This window comes from Vulpes vulpes, chromosome 10 (assembly GCF_048418805.1).
Source record: "Vulpes vulpes isolate BD-2025 chromosome 10, VulVul3, whole genome shotgun sequence".
NCBI lineage: Eukaryota > Metazoa > Chordata > Mammalia > Carnivora > Canidae > Vulpes > Vulpes vulpes.
The window spans coordinates 19,595,303-19,615,694 of NC_132789.1; the positions used below are offsets into that span (position 1 = coordinate 19,595,303).

The following is a 20,392-nucleotide window of genomic DNA, read 5'->3' on the forward strand; positions in this document are numbered from 1 at the left end:
ACGATGATCCAGATAAATGCTCTGGCCCAGATACCACCTTTTGGCGAGCCCTTGGACACTGGTCATCTTCACTCATTTCTTTAGGACAGCAGTCCAGTCAATGTCACCACCTTTGTTGCCTATGCTGGCAGTTTTTGTAAAGAAGCCAAGAATGGAGGCTTTCTATGCCAGGGGTGAGGCAAATTGATTAATAACTGTGGGAGGGGGTGGGGATGCTTAAGCCATCTGTCACTGAGAACATCCTTTTGTGGACAGTAGGACCATAATCATCAAGTGTCCTTCACCACCTTAAGCTGGGGGAAATAAACTGTAAAGGCTGCAGGGATAAATCTGAATGTCAGCATATTGTACATGTAGAAATTTGTGGTGTTCACTTTTTATCAGAACTAAATCCGGATTCTGGGGCTGGAGGACAGATAAAGCAGAAGTTGTTAATGGTTACGAAGCAAAGGTAAAAGGAAACTCTTAAAATAAGATTTAATATAGCTATTTAGCTTCTATGCAAATGAGGAGTCTGTTCAGATTTTTTCATGCCTCTGTGCCGTGGAGATGCTCTGGGGAATAAAGTACTGCTTAGTGTCTCTCACTTGGATGTGTATCTTACCTGATGTTTAGAAAATAGGCTAGCATGTCCCGAGGAGGCCCCTGGGTATGCCAGAGATCAATGGTGGTGTAGAGAAGTGAGTCCAGGTGCCAGTCGTCCCTGAAGGAGTGACTGCTCCTTTCATTCTTTAAGGAGGAAAAGAAAGGATTAGACTCAAACCTGCATGTTGATCTTTTTTTATAACCTGAGTGGGTTAAAAAAGAAAAGTAAAGTAGCTTTAATGAGCCTCCGTTTTCGTAGTCAGCCTAATTGTAACCAGTGGCTTGACAGCCCACTCACATGACATCAGTGCATTAAGAGTACAGTCATCAGGGTGGAGACAGCTGTCAGTTGGGTCCTCGCCATCTTGTCAGCCGGAGTGCTCTGTTTGCTGGCCTTCAGGTAGCCCTGCTGTCCAGCAGGGATTGCTGGCTCCTGGAGCCATAGCGGGATGCTGCAGGATCCTCTGGTGACCCGAGTGGGCCAAGACGCTTCCATCATGCTCAACAAGATGCACTTAGAAACAGTGGCTCCGGTGCTGCGTGTGTTTCCTCGAGTCTCTGATCCTGGGGAATCCACGTACGGCACGTACACTTAATTCTGCTCACCGTGAGAGTCGGTCTTCCAGACCCCCCACTCCCACCCATGTTCCTCAGGTGGCCTTGAGAAAAGAGCACTGGCTCCGGTGGTGACAAATACCTTTTTGTCCATAGACGGAGTAGCTTTTACCTAGTGATTTGCTGGTTTCCTCGTTAAGTCTTGCAGGTATAGAGAACCTTGTGTTCATTCCGTTTTCAGCAGATGGCTGGCTAAATCAGTCCTGTTATAAGATTACCACAGATCAGTGCAGAAGCCCAGGATACAGGTTTGGGTGCCTCAGCATGATAGCAATCCAGCTGGGAAGCCTAAGTATCAGGACCTTTGTTTGAGGGTGTTTAGTTACACAAAGGGCAGGCGGGAAGACACAGCGTCCCTGTTCACTCCTCAGTATTTAAAACTGTCAGAGATGCAAATTAACTGCTGATGCATTTCTAAGTTGATAGCTTGTATATTTTCTCTGAAGGATCCTAATGATTGTCAACCATTTCCCATTTTTATTTTGCTGAAATTTTTTCTTTCTTTCTTTTTTTTTTTTTTAATTTGGCTTCAGCATTCTTGCTCTTGCTATGCTTATTTTTTGAGTTTTGATTCCCTGTGTCACTGTTTTCTTTTGCACACGTCTCTCAAGGTTTACACAGTAAACAATGTGAGTGTGATAACCAAAATCCGGACAGAACATCTGACAGAGGAAGAAAAAAAGAGATATAAAGGTAATCCTTCCCCTTTTGTTTAGCTAAGAGAGAGCCTTCATTGGCTTCACCAAATTTTGGGGTTAATGTGGTCAGGTCAGGGTCATCCTAACCCTAACTTCCTTTTTACAGAAAAACTAACTTCCTTAGTCCAGCCCATTCCTGTAGGTATTACCTATAGTTGGCTTCAAGTGGAATTAAAGCCACTCAGGAGGGTTTGTTTTTGTGTTCTAAAGATGGATTTGACCGGAACGGTAGATGAGGGTATTGGAGACTAGTTTTCACTGGAATAAGTGATTCATTCCAAACTCTGACCATGAAAGATCTGGATGGAACTTGGGCTCTGAGCCCAACCAATACGTAGTTGTTCTATGGCAGTTCCACCCACCAGTGGCCAGTGATGTGGTCTTATCTACCCTTTGTGGCTCAGGTTCCTTAGCAGTGAAATGGCGGTGCTCAGGAGAATGGGTTGAGTCTCCTCATGCAAACCTTTGGAAGGTTCCTGCAGAGTGCAGCAAGCACGCAGTAGTAGTTGGCTACCTCCACCACCACTGTTACTAGGACTCCAGTTTGACAGATGAGGACTCTGTGGCCCATCCAGGTTCAGTCCTAAACTCAAAGTCTTTCTGCTGTAGTTCTTGTAATTCTTATTCATCTAGGTTAGAGACCCTAATAAAGAGTGTCTTGTAAGGGATAGATTAGCTGATGGTTATTGTAGATGATTTTATCAGCCTGTCCATAAACAGACTTCCTAATATAGGTAGCTGGGATCCAGAACTTGAAAATAGGATGAGAATCTCCTTCTGTAGTCACAAATGAAGTATAATATTAGACACTAAACTTTCCCCCCATTTCTTAGCGGACAGGAACCCACTGGAATCTCTGCTGGGAACTGTGGAACACCAGTTTGGAGCTCAAGGGGTAAGTGGAAGAAGTGAGCTCCCAGGTTCAAGAAAGGACATGACTTTTCTGTGCTGTGATGGCATTTACTGAATCTGAACAGGCCACTCTGTCTGCAAGCCTGAAGAGTATTCCCAAGCTGAAATCTGAGATACTCTTTTGGAAGAGAAACAGATGAGTCTTATACCTAAAGATTTTAGAGGAGGGTCATGATATAGAAGTCAGGTGCTTTCTCTCTCATCTGTAAACTTAAAAAGGATTCAGGACTTTCTATTTTGACCAGCACTTTTTTTTTTTTAAAGGTTTTATTTATTTATTAGCAAGAGAGCACAAGCAGGAGAAAGGGCAGAGAGATAGGGAGAAGACTTCCCCACTCAGTGGGGAGCCCAACATAGGGCTTGACCCCGGATCCCGAGATCATGACCTGAGCCAAAGGCAAATGCTGACTGACTGAGCCACCCAGGCGCCCCTTAACTGAGCACCTTAACAAACATTTTCTTACTTGATCCCTATGAGAACTATGTAGAGTTAGTATAATGGCTGTCAGAGGGTTAGAAAAATGAGATTTCCTTCCCAGTGTCCTGAGTGAGAGCCTGACAGAGCTGGAGCTTAAACTCCAGGTCTTCCAGATCTTACATGCTTTCAAGGTATTTCTTTTTTCTTTTCTACAGTCAGGAGATAAAAATGCAAGAGAGTGGAGAAATGTTTGACATGGAGACCTATTAGGCTTCCTATGTCATATCCTCACACCTTTGTAGATTTTCTTGTTCTTTGCAGTAACTTAGTTTAAAAAAGTCGGGGGTGGAGGTTGGGGGAGAAATGACTAGAATTTCCTGATCTATAGCTGGTTAGTGTGTCCACTGCAGAGGCTGAATGCTGTAGGTCTCCACTTGTGAGCACCATTAGGCATTTCTGATATCCCTGAGTTCTGGCTCGGCAGGACCTCACCACAGAATGTGCCACCGCCAACAACCCCACAGCCATCACGCCTGACGAGTATTTTAATGAAGAGTTTGATCTGAAGGACCGGGACATCGGGAGGCCAAAAGAGCTGACAATTAGAACGCAAAAGTAAGAGGCTCAGTGGCCATTTTCAACTGATGGATTCTTATTTCAGAAGTTTTGCTGTTTCATGGGGTCATGTTGTCATTTTTGTGTCCCCTTCCTTTAAAAATAATTTGGAAGTTACTTTATCTGAGAAAAACGAATAGCAGATTGCCCACCTTTTTCTTTCTTTCTTTCTTTCTTTCTTTCTTTCTTTCTTTCTTTCTTTTCTTTTCTTTTCTTTTCTTTCTTTCTTTCCTTTCTTTCTTTCTTTCTTTCTTTCTTTCTTTCTTTCTTTCTTTCTTTTCTTTCTTTCCTTCCTTCCTTTCTTTCTTTCTTTCTTTCTTTCTTTCTTTCTTTCTTTCTTTCTTTCTTTTCTTTCTTTCTTCTTTCTTTCCATTTTATTTATCATGAGAAAAACAGAGAGAGGCCCAGACACAGGCAGAGGAAGAAGCAGCTCCCTGTAGGGGAGCCTGATGTGGGACTCGATCCCAGGACCTCGGGATCATGCCCTGAGCCAAAGGCAGATGCTCAACCACTAAGCCACTCAGGCATCCCAATTGCCCACCTTCTAATTAGCCCTTCTCCAAATAGAGTAGAGATGGGATATAAAATTCCTTGTATTTTTTACTGCCAGCAAGCTTCAGCTGATCAGATAAAATGATCCACCAGCTCTTGATTCCTTCATGCTTGCTCTCAATTCTGGCTGCTGCAGGGGGAGGTCAGACTGTAGGACATTTCTCCTGACAGCCAGATCTTATGGTGATCGGAATGTTGTGTGGGTCTAGTTTCTTTCCTGCTCCGCATTAAGAGAAGTACGGTGGCTGGGAAGGCTGCGTAAGGAGGAGTGCTGTCTAGCTGGCTGCATAGAAGTCATTCAGTTTCCCTGGCTGGGGGTGATGGCCTCACTCTTGTCTTGGTCCGTCTTGTAGGTTTAAAGCAATGCTGTGGATGTGTGAGGACTTTCCCCTCTCTCTTGTGGAGCAGGTCATTCCTATCATTGACCTCATGGCCCGAACCAGCGCTCATTTTGCACGGCTGAGAGATTTCATCAAACTGGAATTCCCGCCTGGATTTCCTGTCAAGATAGGTACTTTCTACCAAACCACAGGAGCACCTGTAGGTTCTGCCTGTTTCTGTGGGTGACAGATTGTGCTTCGAAACACCAGAACATTTTAGGCAAAAGTAGCAGAGAGTAGACATAACAGAGGAGGTCACAATGATGCTCTAGTTTAATATGGCTTTTGGTTCACTTGCCATATCAAAATTAGGAGATCATCAGTTCTATTCACAGATGGTGCTAACAGATGTAAAAAGGCATAAAAAATGTGAGCATTCATTGTTTTCATGTCACACTTTATTTAAGCATCAAATTAGATTGTTTTTGAGGAAGACCGTTGACACCAAGATCCTTTGATACAGAAGTATGTTTTAGGGCCTGCACTGGAATGCATAATCTCATAAACAATACATAGAATCTGTGAGGGAGTTACAGTTTGGATAGTTGCATATTTGTGACATTATTCAGCGCAGTCTTGATCAATTATTTACTGTGATCTAGAAAAGTTGCTTAACCCCTCTGAATATTAGTTTTCTCATCTGTATATTGGGAAGGGTTGTTATGTTCATGTATTTGACATGGACCTAGCATAGTAAGCACTCAGTAAATGATGGCTATTGTTATTCTCATAAAGTTTATTTATAAAAGCTCTTATTTTGTTAGAAATTCCCTTGTTTCATGTCTTAAATGCACGGATTACATTTGGAAATGTTAATGGCTGTAGCACTGCTGAAGAAACTGGATCTCAAAATGTTGAAGGGACCCAGCCTGATTCAGGTAAAAAAAAAAAAAAAAAAAAGTTGGGCTTTGTGATTTAAAAGAAAAATACACATTCAGTTAGTATACTAATTATTCAGTTTGACATTGGAGTATCTTATGAAGTAGATCTCTGCACTGAATGAAAATTTTAGATTTCATTTAGATTCAGTGAAAAAAACCATATGGAGAATATGACCCCACTTGTATTAAAGGAAACATAGTCTTAAAAGCCAACTTTATTGAAGTGTACCATATATACAATAAAATTCTCCTACATTAAGTGTGATAGTTCAGTGCATTTTGACAAATGTGGGTACCTGGGTAATCACTATCACAATCAAGATGCAGAGCATTTCTATTACCCCACAAAATTTCCTCAGGCTCCCTTGCAGTCCATCCAAATTATCTTTTGGATGCTACTGTAAATGGATTATTTACTTAATTTTACTTTCCAGTTAGTCATTGGTAGTATATGGAAACATAACTGAATTTTTTTTTTAGTTGTTTTGTTTTACTGTGGTAAATGTTGTTCTGTGTTTGGGACTATTTGAAAGATACACAGGGATTTGTTTTATTGGTTTTTGAGAGAGGGAGAGTGAGCATGGTTCCAGTGGGGTGGAGGAGGGGCAGAGGGAGAGAAAGGATCTCAAGCCATGCTGAGCATGAAGCCCCTCATTGGGCTTAAAAATCAAGGTTTGCTACTACATGAGAGTGGGCTCAATCTCATGACCTCAGCTGAAACCAAGAGTTGGATGCCCAACCGAGCCACCCAGGTGCCCCATTTTACCATTTTTATTTTAGTTTACAGACATCTTATATACTTTCCTTTATGTGTTTATTATATTTCATAATAAAAAGGAAAAATACAAAGAGACCTTGTTGTGGTTATGTACATACACTGCATTCCTCAAAAACAAACAGGAAACACTGGTTACCTTTGGACTTTGGAAATAAGAGAAAGAGTTTAGGGAGAGAGAGATCTTTATTTTTTTATGACTGTGAGTTAATTTTATTACTTAAAAAAAACAAGACAAAAAGAAAATGGCTGTATTTTGGTACTTTTCTGTGTCAACGTTATTCTTTTTTCTTTTTGTAAAGATTTTATTTATTCATTCACGAGAGAGAGAGGCACAGACATAGGTAGAGGGAGAAAGCAGGCTCCATGCAGGGAGCCCGTCATGGGACTCGATCCCGGGTCTCTAGGATCACACTCTAGGCTGAAGGCGGCGCTAAACCACTGAACCACCCAGGCTGCCCTGGCAAGGTTATTCTTACTCAAAATCACTCTCACGTAGTAGCAAACCTTGATTTTAATCATTTTAATCCTTTTGTTAATTGAAAAAATTTTTATAAATTTTAAATTATAAGTTTGAAGGAGAAATTTATTTTACTGATTGAGGCACTGGACTGTCACCTTTTGTGTTTCAGCTTCCCACGTCACAAACTTTGAGGTTGATCAGTCTGTATTTGAAATTCCGGAATCTTACCACGTTCAGGACAATGGCAGAAATGTGCATTTGCAAGATGAAGATTACGAGATAATGCAGTTTGCCATCCAGCAGAGTTTACTGGAGTCCAGCAGGAGCCAGGTGCATTTAGCAGAACAAATGGCAGGGCACGGGAGGGTTTAATTTGTAGCTGGCTTGTAAGACTCACTGTACATCATACATTGGACGTATTCATGGTGTTAGAGAGATTCTATTTTTTGTACCTGGTCTCTCTCAGAAGCTTCTTATGTGACACCATGTGCACAACCCTAGTCTGTATCATTCATAGGATGTTTCCTGACAGACTGTCCTTCTCTTCAGTTCACCCATGCAGCCAACAGTCATATTTTTGGGAGTATGCTGTCCAATTTGCTGGTACTGAAACTGTAGGTCCATGCTTGTTTTCATCATCCTGTTTTTTCTGAAATACTGTTCATGTGTTGATAGTCTTGTAAGAAGGCATATGGGTTTTGAATCGCAGCTTCCTCCCCAAGAAAGACTAATCACTGTGTTATGGCTGTTTAGTGTGCGATGAAAATGGTGGTTGATTCCTTGTTAAATTTGTTTTTTACTCCTATGTTTTATTCTGTTGCAAGGGGTATAATCCCAAACTGTCAGAGTATCTGGCTAAGGGTAGAGCTAAGGATAGAGCAGACAGACCAGCGTTAAGAATAGTTGGTGTTTTCTTCCTTCAGGTCTCACCTGCCTGGGGGCAGTGCAGGGCCTGAGCTCTTCCCCCCCCCCTCGCCCCCCCGCCACCCCCACCACCCATCAACTCCTTTCATTTCCACCCTGCTGTGGCTTCCTGACTCTGCTGGAGTGGAGGCTCTTTCTGTGTCCACTACCTCTTGGTGTGTCCTGGGCTCTGCTGTCTGTCTGTTCATTGGTTTCTTGTTTCCTTCTGTCACTTGTTTGGCACGTGTTTGCAGAGTAGGGATTCTTTGGTGAAGCAGCCTCAGCCCCTGCACTCATAGGCCCACTAAGCTTTGAGAGTGGTACCCACACTCCAGTGTCCAAGCTCAGGTTTGGTATTCTGGTTTTATTCTTGAGGCTCTGAGGTTGGGCATTGTGTGCCCTATCCCTCTTGCACTTCCCATCAATCCATTCTTTGAACCATTTAGTTTTCTGAAGCTGCTGGGCCAAGGGCCAGACCCAGAGCCAGCATATTCCCTTTGGGAGGCCTCCTGGGAGCAGTCCCAGCCCCTGGACCTCACTGTCCCTCCCTCCAGTGCACCTTTCTTTCCCTTCTGTAGGTGAGCTTATTTTCCCCCTTGATATCTGCATGTATTGACCATAAATTTTGCAAAGGGGAGTGGCCAAAGATGACAAATGTTGAATTATGTATTGCAGTCTTGCTTTACAAGAATTACTTGCCTTATTCATTTAAACTTTGCCCAGGGCTGTTTTTGATAGATTCTGTGTCAAGCGTGAGAGGCTGTGGCCGTGAGAGGCTGTGGCCGTTAAGCAGGGTAGTGTACCATATACTGCCTGACATTAGGTGTCATTTTTGAGATAGCCTAAGTCCCTATCAGTTTTTCATGCAGTGCTATCAATAACACACTGCTTTGATCTCCTTAATGGTATGATGCCTGTTCCTTCTAGGAGGTATTCATGCCCATCTTGTTTATTTTTCATAGGAACTTTCAGGACCAGCTTCAAATGGAGGGATCAATCAGACACATGCCTATGACGCCCAGTATGAGAGGTAATTGGCATGACTCTTAAGGCTTAAGCTTTGGCCAACACGGGCACTTAGTGTCAATACAGTTGTTGACTAGTTCCCAGGCCAGTGCCGTTGGGAAAACGACACCTTTTTGATTGGCCTGGTTCCTCTACAAAGAATGTATGCTCACACAGGGTCTAGATACCCTCAGTGGGAAGTATATACAAGTTTAAGAATGAGGGGACTTTGAGGAGCAGCTACAGAGATGAGTAAATAATCTTTTCAAAGGAGGGGATGGTAAAGACTGCAAAGATTTACTTTGTGAAGTATTTTCACATACTCCAGGCATATGTGCAAGCTTATTGAAGAACAACTTGGATTTTGCTTTAAAATAGATCCAAGTTCAGTTCCTAATACCATCACTTAGCAGCTGGGTGATCCTGGGCAGATTTCTTCACCTCTCTGAGCCTTGAGTATCTCACGTGTGCGCAGCACCCACACCTCTAGAGTCCTATGGGATTGAACGGTAGCGTGCCCATGGAGTGCACATCCGGTGCCTGGTGTGGTATGCTCTTTGTGAGCGGTTATATGTGGACGCTGCCGCTAGCCTGATGATGCTGGTCATTGGTTTCTTTCTGCTTTTTTCCATCACAGGGCCATCCAGGAGAGCCTGCTCACCAGCTCAGAAGGTCTGTGCCCTGGTGTCTCAAGTGAGACAAGCCGTTTTGACAGCGACTTGCAGCTAGCCATGGAGCTCTCTGCCAGAGAGCTGGAGGAGCGGGAGCTCCGGCTCCGGGAGGAGGAGGAGGAGCTCCAGCAAGTCTTACAGCTGTCTCTTACTGAGAAATAGACCTTTCTGCTCATGCTCACGGGCTGCACAAAGCAGAGGTTCTAGGCTGCACGGGAGTGCTGCATTACTAGTGCCCCGGGGCTGAGGGACCGCACTTCGCATGTATGCAGCAGACAGCAGCTGCCCTTTTTTTACACAGAGGTGCAAGACCAGGAACTCCCAGGCCCATCCATGACACTCCCCGGGGGGCGGGGGGGTGGGTCTGGGGACTGTCAGGCGCCCTGCCTCCAGGCTAAGGGGAGGAGAGCATTGTCACTTTCCATTAGCTGTATTGGCTTGCAGGTCACGTTCTTACTACCAGCTTTAGACAAACACCCCAATCCCCGCAAGTTTGTAGATTAATTTTTATCAAGGAGTGATAACAAAACAAGTTATTGCAGAGTCAGGGTGCTTTTATATGAGAGCAGCAGCCTTTTTAGAGCATGGTTTATGAGAATCTATGAGGCACTTCTTTACAGTTCACCAAAGAAATGGATAATCTGTGCCGATCTACTCTTTTGTTTTTACCTTTATACAGGGTTTCTAGAACACCATCACTGCTCCTCCTCCACCTTACTCCACTCCTCCCATCCCCAGCTAGAGTTAAAGAGGAGACATGTACAGGATATGTTTTAGATTAGGCTTAACTACTTGCATCACATTAGGATATACAAATGACCACGGATGTTGCCTTAGCCTTAAAAATTACCAATAGTTTCAAACCACCTCACTCCACTTACTGAGGGGTCTGATTTGAATTTATAAAGGCCGTTCCTTTGAGAGCAGGATCCTCCAGGCTAAATCCAAGGCAGCTAATCCTGGCCCTGAAGGAGCAGCTAGGAGAGCCTGAGGCTTGTTCTCGAAGCAGGCAGGCTGGCCAAAACATTGGACAGCACGGAACCAAACCAAGTATGTTCCACGCCTTCCCTAGTGACAGATTGCCATGGAGACGCCTAGGAAGACCCCACTACAGGCCTAGGCTCACTAGAGAGGAAGGGGTGACCTTGTAGTTAGAAAGGGAGCTACAAGCAGAACTCAATAGCTCTGTATTCAAAAGGGAAAATGAGGATTCTGTATTGCTTTTTAGAGTTAAAATCAACATCTTTCTGGATAAATATATTTTTTAACAGAATCTTTTTATTATTTTTGAAAGATATAAAAACAACTACTCCCATCAGTAGCAATACAAGGTTATACATTTTAACCAGATTTTCTCAGGCCTTTTTTGGATACCTTTAGTAGTTCAACGATTTTATCTGACCCTTCTGTAAATAAGAACCGCACACCACACGGAAGATCCCGGGGAGGAGAGCTGAGGGCGCCCTCACTCTGGCCCATCTATTCGTTCCCACAGGCTGCACTGACATAACCTGGTAACAATGGCCTCCTCAGCTCTGCATCTGTCTCCTGTCTGCTGTGCTGCTTTCAGGATAGGAAGAGAGACAGAAGCTACACTGCAGTTAGCATCTGTATCCTCCAGTTAGTGTTGCCAGTAAAATATTCTTAGTCACAGAGATTTGTGCTTTGGATTCCACATAACCATCTATCTGCCTTTTATGTCATGGTCCAACCAGACAGAATTCCTTCTATTGCGCACACAAGGCCAGTATACTGTGGTGTCACATTTGTTTCAAATACACAGCTTGGCATTCTGTTTACTTTGTGTTTACCCTGAGTGAAGACACTTCTTGGGAATGGCTGCAGTCAGGCCACATTGTTTACACACTGAGGTGTATCATCAATGATTTCTATGTTTGCATTCCATTGTCCTGCTTACTGAGGTCTTGGACTCCCCAGGAAGCCAGTTAAAAGGGACTGAGTGTTGTGTCAACTGTTGCAGCGTTTTTCATATATGTGTTCACTCTCTTAAAATGCAAATAAAGATTGCTTCCCAAGAGGGTGCTTGTACAATATCCTAGACAGCCTTTTAGTCTTTTTTCCTTTTTATGTGGTTTTTCTAGTCACTGAATGTCCCCATACTTCCTGTTACGTATGTGACTGGCACATGGGAGTGCCTCACAACACTCTGCACGTATTACAAAGGTGACCTGCTCCTCTCAGTCTTCCCACCTGGGTCATAAAATCTGCACACAGCATGCTACTTGTTTCACACAAGAAACAAAAAGCCAGCCAGCATCAGGGCTGCTGGGAGATGGCAGTCATCCTGCTGCCTCTTGAGTCCAGGAAGCCACACCAACATCATATCTCTCGTGGGACTGAATCTGCTCTCCCCTCTGAGGGTAAAGTCCTTGTGAGGCTTTTCTTACAAGTTCAGGTGATAATTAGGCTTCCAGATTTATCCTACACCCAATTACTTTGGTATTAAAACAAAAAAGGGGAGAGGGTTGCCTAGGTGGCTCAGTCAGTGAAGCGTCTACCTTCTGCTCATGGCATGATCCCGGGGTCCTAGGATTCAATCCCGTGCTGGGCTCCCTGCTTAGTGGGGAGTCCATCTCCCTCTGTTCCTCACCCAACTTGTGCTATTTCAATTTCAAAAAATTCTAAAAAAAACAAAACGGAAGCAGTGACCAGTAAAAAACATCTGGGCTCCAGAAATGAGGCCTTGGCATTTCCAGGAAGATGTGAGGGAGTTGCTATGCTTTGGGGGAAAGTACACAATACTCTAAGCCAGTGGGGCATAATGAAGAAAACTCAGTCACCTTAGGCCAAGAGATGGAATACCTGTGGATTATTAAGAAACTATAGCTTCTTCACCTTTAGGTTCCCTAAAGTTTAGGTGGTTCAGTTATCAGCAGGAAACTGAGCCATTTCTATAAGACATTACTAGGAACTAAGTCTAACAAAGTGCTTGACACTGCACCATGAGCATGTCCAATACACCACACATAACATGAGATGTCTGCCTGTCAAGGAAGGGAAGTCCAATCTAAATGATGGGAAAGAGATTTACTGTAACAACCAATTTGTTGCTGAACACAGAAGACTTCAAGGAGGACAAGTTGTGTGACAACTGCTTTATGGGACTATTTGCAGTACATGCAGTTAAGTGATCGGGTTCAAAATCCAAACTAGGCCCATGTCTGGAAATGTGTGGATGTCAGATTGAGGTCCAGCTGAAAAAAATTAAGACTTCCTGAGCCCCGAGATCCCAAAAAGCACTTGCAGATTTATTAATCTCAAATTTAAAGAAAGTGAAGATTAATGCTAAGTCATTTGCATGACTGGTATAAATGAAGTGAATATGTTCATTTGGGTACACGGTAAATATTCGGAGCACAGTTCATTTTATGAGGTTTAGGCTGCCTCCATACCCCATATTCCCAGAGATGAAGGTAAAATAATGCCACTTGAAAAATACTAGTCAGTCTCTGGTGCATAAACGTTTTTAGAATTCTCTCTTCCCAGAATTGAGGTTTGTGCCCTTCTTCATCTCTACAAGAAGCCTTTTTCTACAAAGATTACTCTGCCTGACTTTAGCTTGAAATCTCATACTTAACAGACAGTAACATTGGAATGAAGAGGTAGGCTGGGTATTGGATTTGTATATGGAGTAACTATCACAAGGTTGTTTCAGAAAAGTAAAATGCACAGTGATTCCTGAGCAAACAGTAGGTTACCAGGTTGGTTTATGGGCCTACCAAGTTTTTACTGTTCCCCTCTAAAATCCTAAAAATGGCAATACATTTTTAGGCAGTGTATCAAAACATGGCACTCCAGATGAGGTGGGGCTGTGCACTCTTGGGACTTGGCTGTCACTGCCAGTTTCTCAGAATCCCACCTGCTCCTCCTCCCTGCAGTCCATCAATAACCACGGTCTTTTAAGGGACAGGCCAAAGATGGCGACCCCACCCTGGTGGTATTGGTTTCACAGTGTCTTGATCTTCACCATAATTAAGAAAGATAAGGAGTGTATAGCACCACTTTACAGATGAAAAAACTGAGGCTCTGGAGAAGTTACGCCTGTTTGTAGTTAAGAGTGGAGACACAAATCCAGGTCTTCAGACCCTTGGGCTGGCCTGGGAGATTACTTATGGCTCAGTCTCCGAAATAATATCTCACGCCTTGGGGCAACTGTCTTATTTCACACATAAATTTTAAAATTTGGGCAGCCCGGGTGGCTCAGCGGTTTAGTGCTGACTTTGGCCCAGGGCATGATCCTGGAGACCTGGGATCGAGTCCCACGTCGGGCTCCTTGCATGGAGCCTGCTTCTCCCTCTGCCTGTGTCTCATGAATAAATCTTAAAAAAAAGAAAAATTTAACTTCTCGGCGCTTCTCTGAGAGAGTAGATCAAAGGCCAACACACACCTGCATTTTAGACACTTAGAAAATAATCACCAGGGGATCCCTGAGTGGCTCAGTGGTTTAGCACCTACCTTCAGCCCAGGGTGTGATCCTAGGGTACCTGGATCGAGTCCCACGTTGGGCTCCCTGCGTGGAGCTTGCTTCTCCCTCTGCCTGTGTCTCTACCTCTGTGTCTCTCATGACTAAACAAATAAAATCTTAAAAAAAAAATCACCAGGAGTCAAACAGCATGTAAGATTTTACTTTAATTGACACTTGGTGCAAAGCACAAAACAGTGAACACTTCAATGGCTCAATGTTAGGGTTACACACAAAATCCTTAAGTTCAACAGTTACAGTATCCCATGTTAATTTGTTTCACATTCAGTGCAGGGTGTTAAAAAAAAAGTCAGTGCAGTTACTGAACGGAATACAAGATAAGCATTTCAATTTAATAACAAATTAAACCTAGCATCTTTAAAATAAATACTGATAACAACCACTTTGTAAGTACAAAAGTATCATTTCAATAGGAAAGAAAAAATCCAGTTCAACATTGCAAAACAGCAGCATTTTCAAGGTTGAGATGAAATCTGTGTAAACACACACCCACCTGCCACTCGGTCTCCTACCAGAACATATACTTCTGAGGACCTCCTCACCCAGGGCTAAAAAGAGTTCCTGCTGAATTTCTTTTAGATTCCAAATCTGAAAAGCTGCCACATGTTTTAGGCCAGGGGCTGGAAAGGCTTGAGTGCAGCCCCAGGAAGATCAACGTGTTTCAGCAGGATGGAGTTCTTTCTCAGTCACATTTCTAGTCCAACTCAGAGCCTTCCAACCCCAGGGTGCTCATGGTCATAGGCCTACCTGATGTGACCCTGACTTCACTGGGGGCATTGGAGCACAGAGCCACATGCAGCATGAGGAGTGGTGGCCCAAGTTCCCCACAGCTGACACAGCTTTGCGACGAGGGCATTCCAAGCCAACTCAATATAACTAAAAACATATGTGATTCTTAACCCCACTGTGACCAAATGGGTCTCCAGTATAGAATGTCTACATGTTAAGTCTTCCTCTTATGAATATTTTCCAACATTCAGGATTAGTCCTTTCCTGTGTGGTTTTCACACCACTCACATAGTTAGTTAACTGCTTTCCCATCTTTACACTGAAACTGGGAGGTTCAGGTCTTAAGGTGTAACAAGTGTTGAATGTAGCCAGATATACAAAGAAACACTAAGAGGCAGACCCAGTTACTTACATTACAGTGTTAGGAAAAAAACAAACAAACAAACAAACAAAAAACTACCTAATATTTTTTCTAAATCATTTCACATTTACCAACTGTCCAGACTGAAGTGGTCGGACTTCCAAGTGGCAGAGTTCTGATTCCAACTTCTCCAATGACCCACATGCAACACAACTGATCTTTTCTCCAGTACTTGTGGAAGAACTTGTTTGCTTGGCTGTCACCGACGCCGAATGGGCTTGTAGACACAAAATGCCATAAGGATCACAGTCACCAGCAGGATGCTGAAAATGGTTCCCATCAACACTGCAAAAGGAAAACATGTTACCTCCTAATGGCAGCTTCAGGTCCTGTCTTCCATCTACTCATTGATGATGATTTGCCAAATGCCACTCAGTGCCAGACACAGCACCAGGTGTGTGGGAAATGGTCACAAACAGATTTTCTCTTGGGATGTTTCCACATACATGGGGGAAGAGACGTAAACAAGTGAGAGCATCTTTGGGGGTTGAAGAAATGTGACGGTGATGGGGGGTGGGTAATAGTAGGTAGGGCAGTAGAGAAAGCATCTGAGGAGGTAATATGCAAGCTGGGACCAAGATGAAAAGAGGGAGCCAGCCATGGGAAGATCTGCAGGTCAGCAAAAGAAAGCACTCAGGGCCAGACAAGCCCAGAAAGAGAAAAGAGGCAAGCATAGCTGAGGGGGAAGGAAGCAAGGCAGGAAATGAAGCCAGAGGAAGGCTGGAGCCAGTTCATCCAGGGCCTTGTAAACCATGAGGGCAACATGGATTTATTGTAAGTTTAGAGAGAGGGCCGAAGGCAAAGAATGACATGATCTGATTCAGCTGGGAAAACAGATCCCTCTGGCTGCTGTATGGAGAACCATCGGACTGCAGGGGACAAAAACAGAAGCAGAGAACCCAACGTTTTTAAAGCCATTCATTAAAACTGGAGATGAAAAAAAGAGTAAAGCATTTCAATCTCTGGATGAGACAAAGGCCTTCTAATCCAAGAAGCAATGAACGTCACAAATCTATTCCATCTTGGAGACAATTTGGAGTAAATTTCACGTCTAAAATCTCCAGAGTGCTCAGGTGAGAACTGGGACCTCCAACTGATCACTCTGGTTGAGCCTCAGTACAAGACTAGACACAAGGACTGGGGTTTTAACATAACCAGCAACCCAATGAAGTGAAGGGCAGTCCCTTTTGTGTGACTGCCTCAGAGCTCTTATGAGAGTTCAAAATGTTACCTTTTACCAAGCAAATGTACATTTGTTTGCAAGTGTGTGGGCCCATCCCAGGTTCCAGTGGGAGCCTAACCATGGCTGTTCTCTAGTGTGGCTACTGAAAAAAAGGATTTGACCACAGTTTTGTTTTGCTTAAATCAGTAATTTGGAGATACCTGTGACTCCTACAGAATGCCCCCACATGGAACCCAGTTATTACTTAAACACTGATCATACAGAAAAACTTTTTTTGGTGAGGAAGGGAAAGAAAGAACACAGGAAGTGACAAAGACAACCTACAACTCATACACGCTAAATGTCCCATCTCAAAACAGGCCTTGTTACCTAAAAACCTGCCCTTAAAATCAAAATCTTGAATTCTATGAATTTCTAAGGTTCTCACTGCAATGGATCTCAAGTTGCCTTATTCCTTTTAAGCCACTTTCTTGCATTTGACATTCTGAAAGGGCTCTTAAGAAAACACCGCCTCCCAAAACCCAAGCAAACTCCCAAAGCAGGTAATGCAGGGGACTAGAAGTGGAGAATGGAACCTCAAAAAGCATTTGAAAAGGCTTAAAATCACGGGTTGTTAGGTACATAATGTCCATGTGGGGATTGATAAATTCTCCCAGCCTTCATCTTTTTACCTCTCCCACACTTTGCACATGGTATTAGTTGCCTGAATGGCAGGCTCAGGCTGAACCTAAGACTAGTTAGGTCCTTCCTTACTAGTCACTTCCCATCATTGCTTCATTTCCTACATCTACACAAGTGGCAAATGAAACCCACCTCACAAGGGTTTCCTGAAACCTGACTGTGGTACCCTATGAAAAGCACTCATTAGAGTGTGGATATATAACATGCACATGATAGATGAAGGCATTATGACCAAAACTGGCAGCACAGCACAGTGGTCAAGAATTCAGGGTTTGGAGTTAGACTCTCTGGGTTCCTATCTATACTGACAGGCTGTGTTCTCACCTAAGTTCCACAATCTCTGTTTCCTCCTCTGTAAAGACAGAGACAAAAACACCCACTGCACAGGATGGTGTAGGGTAGTGTTTCCCAAACTATCTGTGGTAAAGGACTAGTGTTTATAGCTTGTAGCCTGTCCCGGGCCATTACTATGGGCATGACTAGTAAGCAGTCCTTGTCAGTCCAGGGCTCCTATAGGATTGGTGTCTACTTGCTTGGATGTTGCAACAGTGTCAAACTGTTAAATCCCTAAACATTTAATGTCTGTGGTCCTTTCTCTGCAGGTAAATAGTATGGACACCCCATCGGTTTGCAGACTGCTTTTTTTTGTTTTAAGATTTATTTATTTATTCATGAGACAGAAAGAGAGAGAGAGGCAGTGACATAGGCAGAGGGAGAAGCAGGCTTCCCCCAGGGAGCCCGATGGCGGACTTGATCCTGATCTCGGGATTACACCCTGAGCCGAAGGCAGACACAACCGCTGAGCCACCCAGGTGTCCCCCCCAGACCACTCTTCGAATAGTATTGTTCTGCAGTAGTCATTCTTAACCAGGGGGATTTTGCCCCCAGTGGACATCTGATAATGTCTTCAGATATTCTGATTATCCAGACAGGGAGTTAAGTGTGGTCCTGGCATCTAGCAGATAAAGGCCGCAGATGCCATTCAACGTTTTACAATGCTCAGGATACTGTGCCTCACTTCACCTCGTCCACAAAGACCCATCTGGTCCACCATGTCAGTAGTACCCTGGTGGAGAAACTGCTCCAAAGGATGGAGCAGCAGAGCACATGGAAATCATTCAGCAGGGTGCTAGGTACACAGTAAGTGCTCAATACATAAATTCTTTTTTTTTTTAAATTTATTCATAGAGACACGGAGAGAGGAGAGAGAGAGAGACACAGGCAGAGGGAGAAGCAGGCTCCATGCAGGAAGCCTGACATGGGACATGGGATCCCTGGTCTCCAGCGTTATGCCCCGGGCCCAAGGCAGCGCTAAGCCGCTGAGCCAAACCGCTGAGCCACCCAGGCTGCCCTCAATACATAAATTCAATACAAGAGTTCATGTAGAGTCAAGATAATGCAAAAATGACACTACGTGGCATAGAGATACACACGTTATCAATGAGGTACATGTATCAATGAGGCACAGTGGAAAGGGCGGCTTTGGCAGAATGAGAGGGAGGGTTACTGTGAATTTTGTCAAACTTTAAGCTCCAAGACCCCTTCCAAAGCCATGTATAGTACCCATATGTATATATATATGTGTCTTTTTTTTTAATTTTTATTTATTTATGATAGTCACAGAGAGAGAGAGAGAGGCAGAGACACAGGCAGAGGGAGAAGCAGGCTCCATGCACCGGGAGCCCGACGTGGGATTCGATCCCGGGTCTCCAGGATCACGCCCTGGGCCAAAGGCAGGCGCCAAACCGCTGCGCCACCCAGGGATCCCCCTATATATGTGTCTTTTAGGGCTCCTCCCAAAAGGTACGTTTCAAGCTCCTTAAAACCTAAGGTCTAGTACTGGTTTCCCATGTTCACTGAACATCCTGTGCCTATGAAAGCTTTAGTAAGCAGAAATGGCATAAAGTGAAAAAAGTTACCATTAATTTACAAGGAAAAAATTTTGGCCTTCCCAGACCCCCAAAATAACCTCAGGCTTTTCTGGTACCTTAAGACACATTTAGCTAAGAGAGGATACCCAGAATAAATCCGGAAAAGGAGGGGATCCCTGGGTGGCTCGGCGGTTTAGCGCCTGCCTTTGGCCCAGGGCGCGATCCTGGAGTCCTGGGATCGAGTCCCGCGTCGGGCTCCCGGCATGGAGCCTGCTTCTGCCTCTGCCTCTCTCTCTCTCTCTCTATCATAAATGAATGAATAAATAAATAAACCTTAAAAAAAATCGAGAACAGGAACAGATACAGACACACTTCAAAGCTATATCGCCGCGATGCTACGATGCCGAGTGCCGCTCTCGGGGACAGAGTTTGGTGGGGCCGCTCTGGCTGCTCCGGGTGTGTAATGCAAAAAAAACCTGCTTATCGCTCTTTTCACTTTTTTCGCAAAAGCGAAAAATCCTCTTCGGGTTTCTTTAGGTTACCGAAAACAGATACTCATTCGGGTCTTTTCCTAGGAGCGAAGGGGAATAACGAGAACGCCCGAAAAGTAGGCTGACAGGTACCAGCCCCGGCTTGCACCGCTATCCTAGCTGTGTACACGGGGGCAGGTAACCTCACCTCCCTGAGTTTCACTTTCACCTTCAAATCAGGGCTGCAATTCTCAGCTCTCTCATTAAAGGACCCTTGTGGCCCAGCCTGGGCCCACGCAGCCAGAGAAGAGGGGCCCGGCCACCAGGTCGCTGAAGCAACCGCGCAGGTGCAGGGAGCCCACTGCGAGGCACGCCCCGCCCGCCCCCGCCGCTCACCCAGGTTCTGCCCGCGCAGCACCGCGTAGGGCCGGCTCCGCTCCGGTGGCTCTGCGGGGCTCGGGGCCTCCGCCCGCCCCGCCAGGAAGCTCCCCAGGCCGAAGCTCAGCCACCAGCACACGGGGCGCAGCATCTTCTCGGGCCGCAGCGGCGGAGGGCGCACTTCCGCCCAAAGCCCCGCCTCCGTCCCCGCCCGCGCGCCTCCTTCCGCCGCTGTCTCCGCCCACCCAGCACGCGCTGTTGCCAGGGTAACCAGACGCCCTGGGCGCTTGGGGCTCCTCCCGCGGCGACCGTCCTTCTCCGCGAACGTTTCCGCCGGGGCCGATTTTCAGCGGGATCGCCCTTCTGTCTGGGGCAACGTCCCTCTGGATCACCACTCCGCCGTGACTACGTTCCCCTTTTGTGAGCTTCAGGCGGGCATCCTTCCATAGGAGTCTCTTGGGTCCACTTTGGGCCTATCAAAGGTTTTTCTTTTTCTATGAATCCGTGCATTTTCTTATTAGATCTGCGCTACAGGCCCAAGAAATAGACACTGTATTACCCTTTGACAAATGCCTCCTTCTCAGGAAGCCCTTACCTGGACATCTTTTCTAAAATTGCAACCTTTCCACTTGCTCAACATACATACACTCCCCCTACCCTGTTGCCTCTTTCATCTTCTATC

The 20,392-nt window shown here is 44.8% G+C and overlaps 2 protein-coding genes across 2 annotated transcripts in view; one reads left to right on the forward strand and one right to left on the reverse strand.

The window, feature by feature from the left end:
* Positions 1–11,527, forward strand: part of ANKRD13A (ankyrin repeat domain 13A) — a 32,989-nt gene extending 21,462 nt beyond the window's left edge. The window contains exons 7-15 of the mRNA XM_072723084.1: positions 385–451; positions 1,812–1,893; positions 2,732–2,793; positions 3,713–3,843; positions 4,749–4,906; positions 5,540–5,653; positions 7,064–7,224; positions 8,760–8,827; positions 9,440–11,527. Coding sequence (XP_072579185.1) covers positions 385–451; positions 1,812–1,893; positions 2,732–2,793; positions 3,713–3,843; positions 4,749–4,906; positions 5,540–5,653; positions 7,064–7,224; positions 8,760–8,827; positions 9,440–9,635 — 1,039 coding nt within the window. The 3' untranslated portion in view covers positions 9,636–11,527. The remainder of the gene's footprint in view (positions 1–384; positions 452–1,811; positions 1,894–2,731; positions 2,794–3,712; positions 3,844–4,748; positions 4,907–5,539; positions 5,654–7,063; positions 7,225–8,759; positions 8,828–9,439) is intronic.
* Positions 11,528–14,105: 2,578 nt separating this feature from the next.
* On the reverse strand, positions 14,106–19,937 carry C10H12orf76 (chromosome 10 C12orf76 homolog). The gene is made up of 2 exons (XM_072723085.1): positions 19,729–19,937; positions 14,106–15,412 (listed from the first exon to the last, which is right to left on the reverse strand). Exons 1-2 carry the CDS (start codon positions 19,859–19,861, stop codon positions 15,327–15,329), a joined length of 219 nt encoding a protein of 72 aa, XP_072579186.1. The 5' UTR covers positions 19,862–19,937; the 3' UTR covers positions 14,106–15,326.
* Between the last annotated feature and the right edge of the window lie 455 nt (positions 19,938–20,392).

Coding starts and splice junctions, on each gene's coding strand:
- C10H12orf76 (XM_072723085.1), bottom strand. CDS start 19,861: ATGCTGCGCCCCGTGTGCTGGTGGCTGAGCTTCGGCCTGGGGAGCTTC. Junction 15,413..19,728: donor GCTGCGCGGGCAGAACCTGG/GTGAGCGGCGGG, acceptor TTCCTTTTGCAG/TGTTGATGGGAACCATTTTC.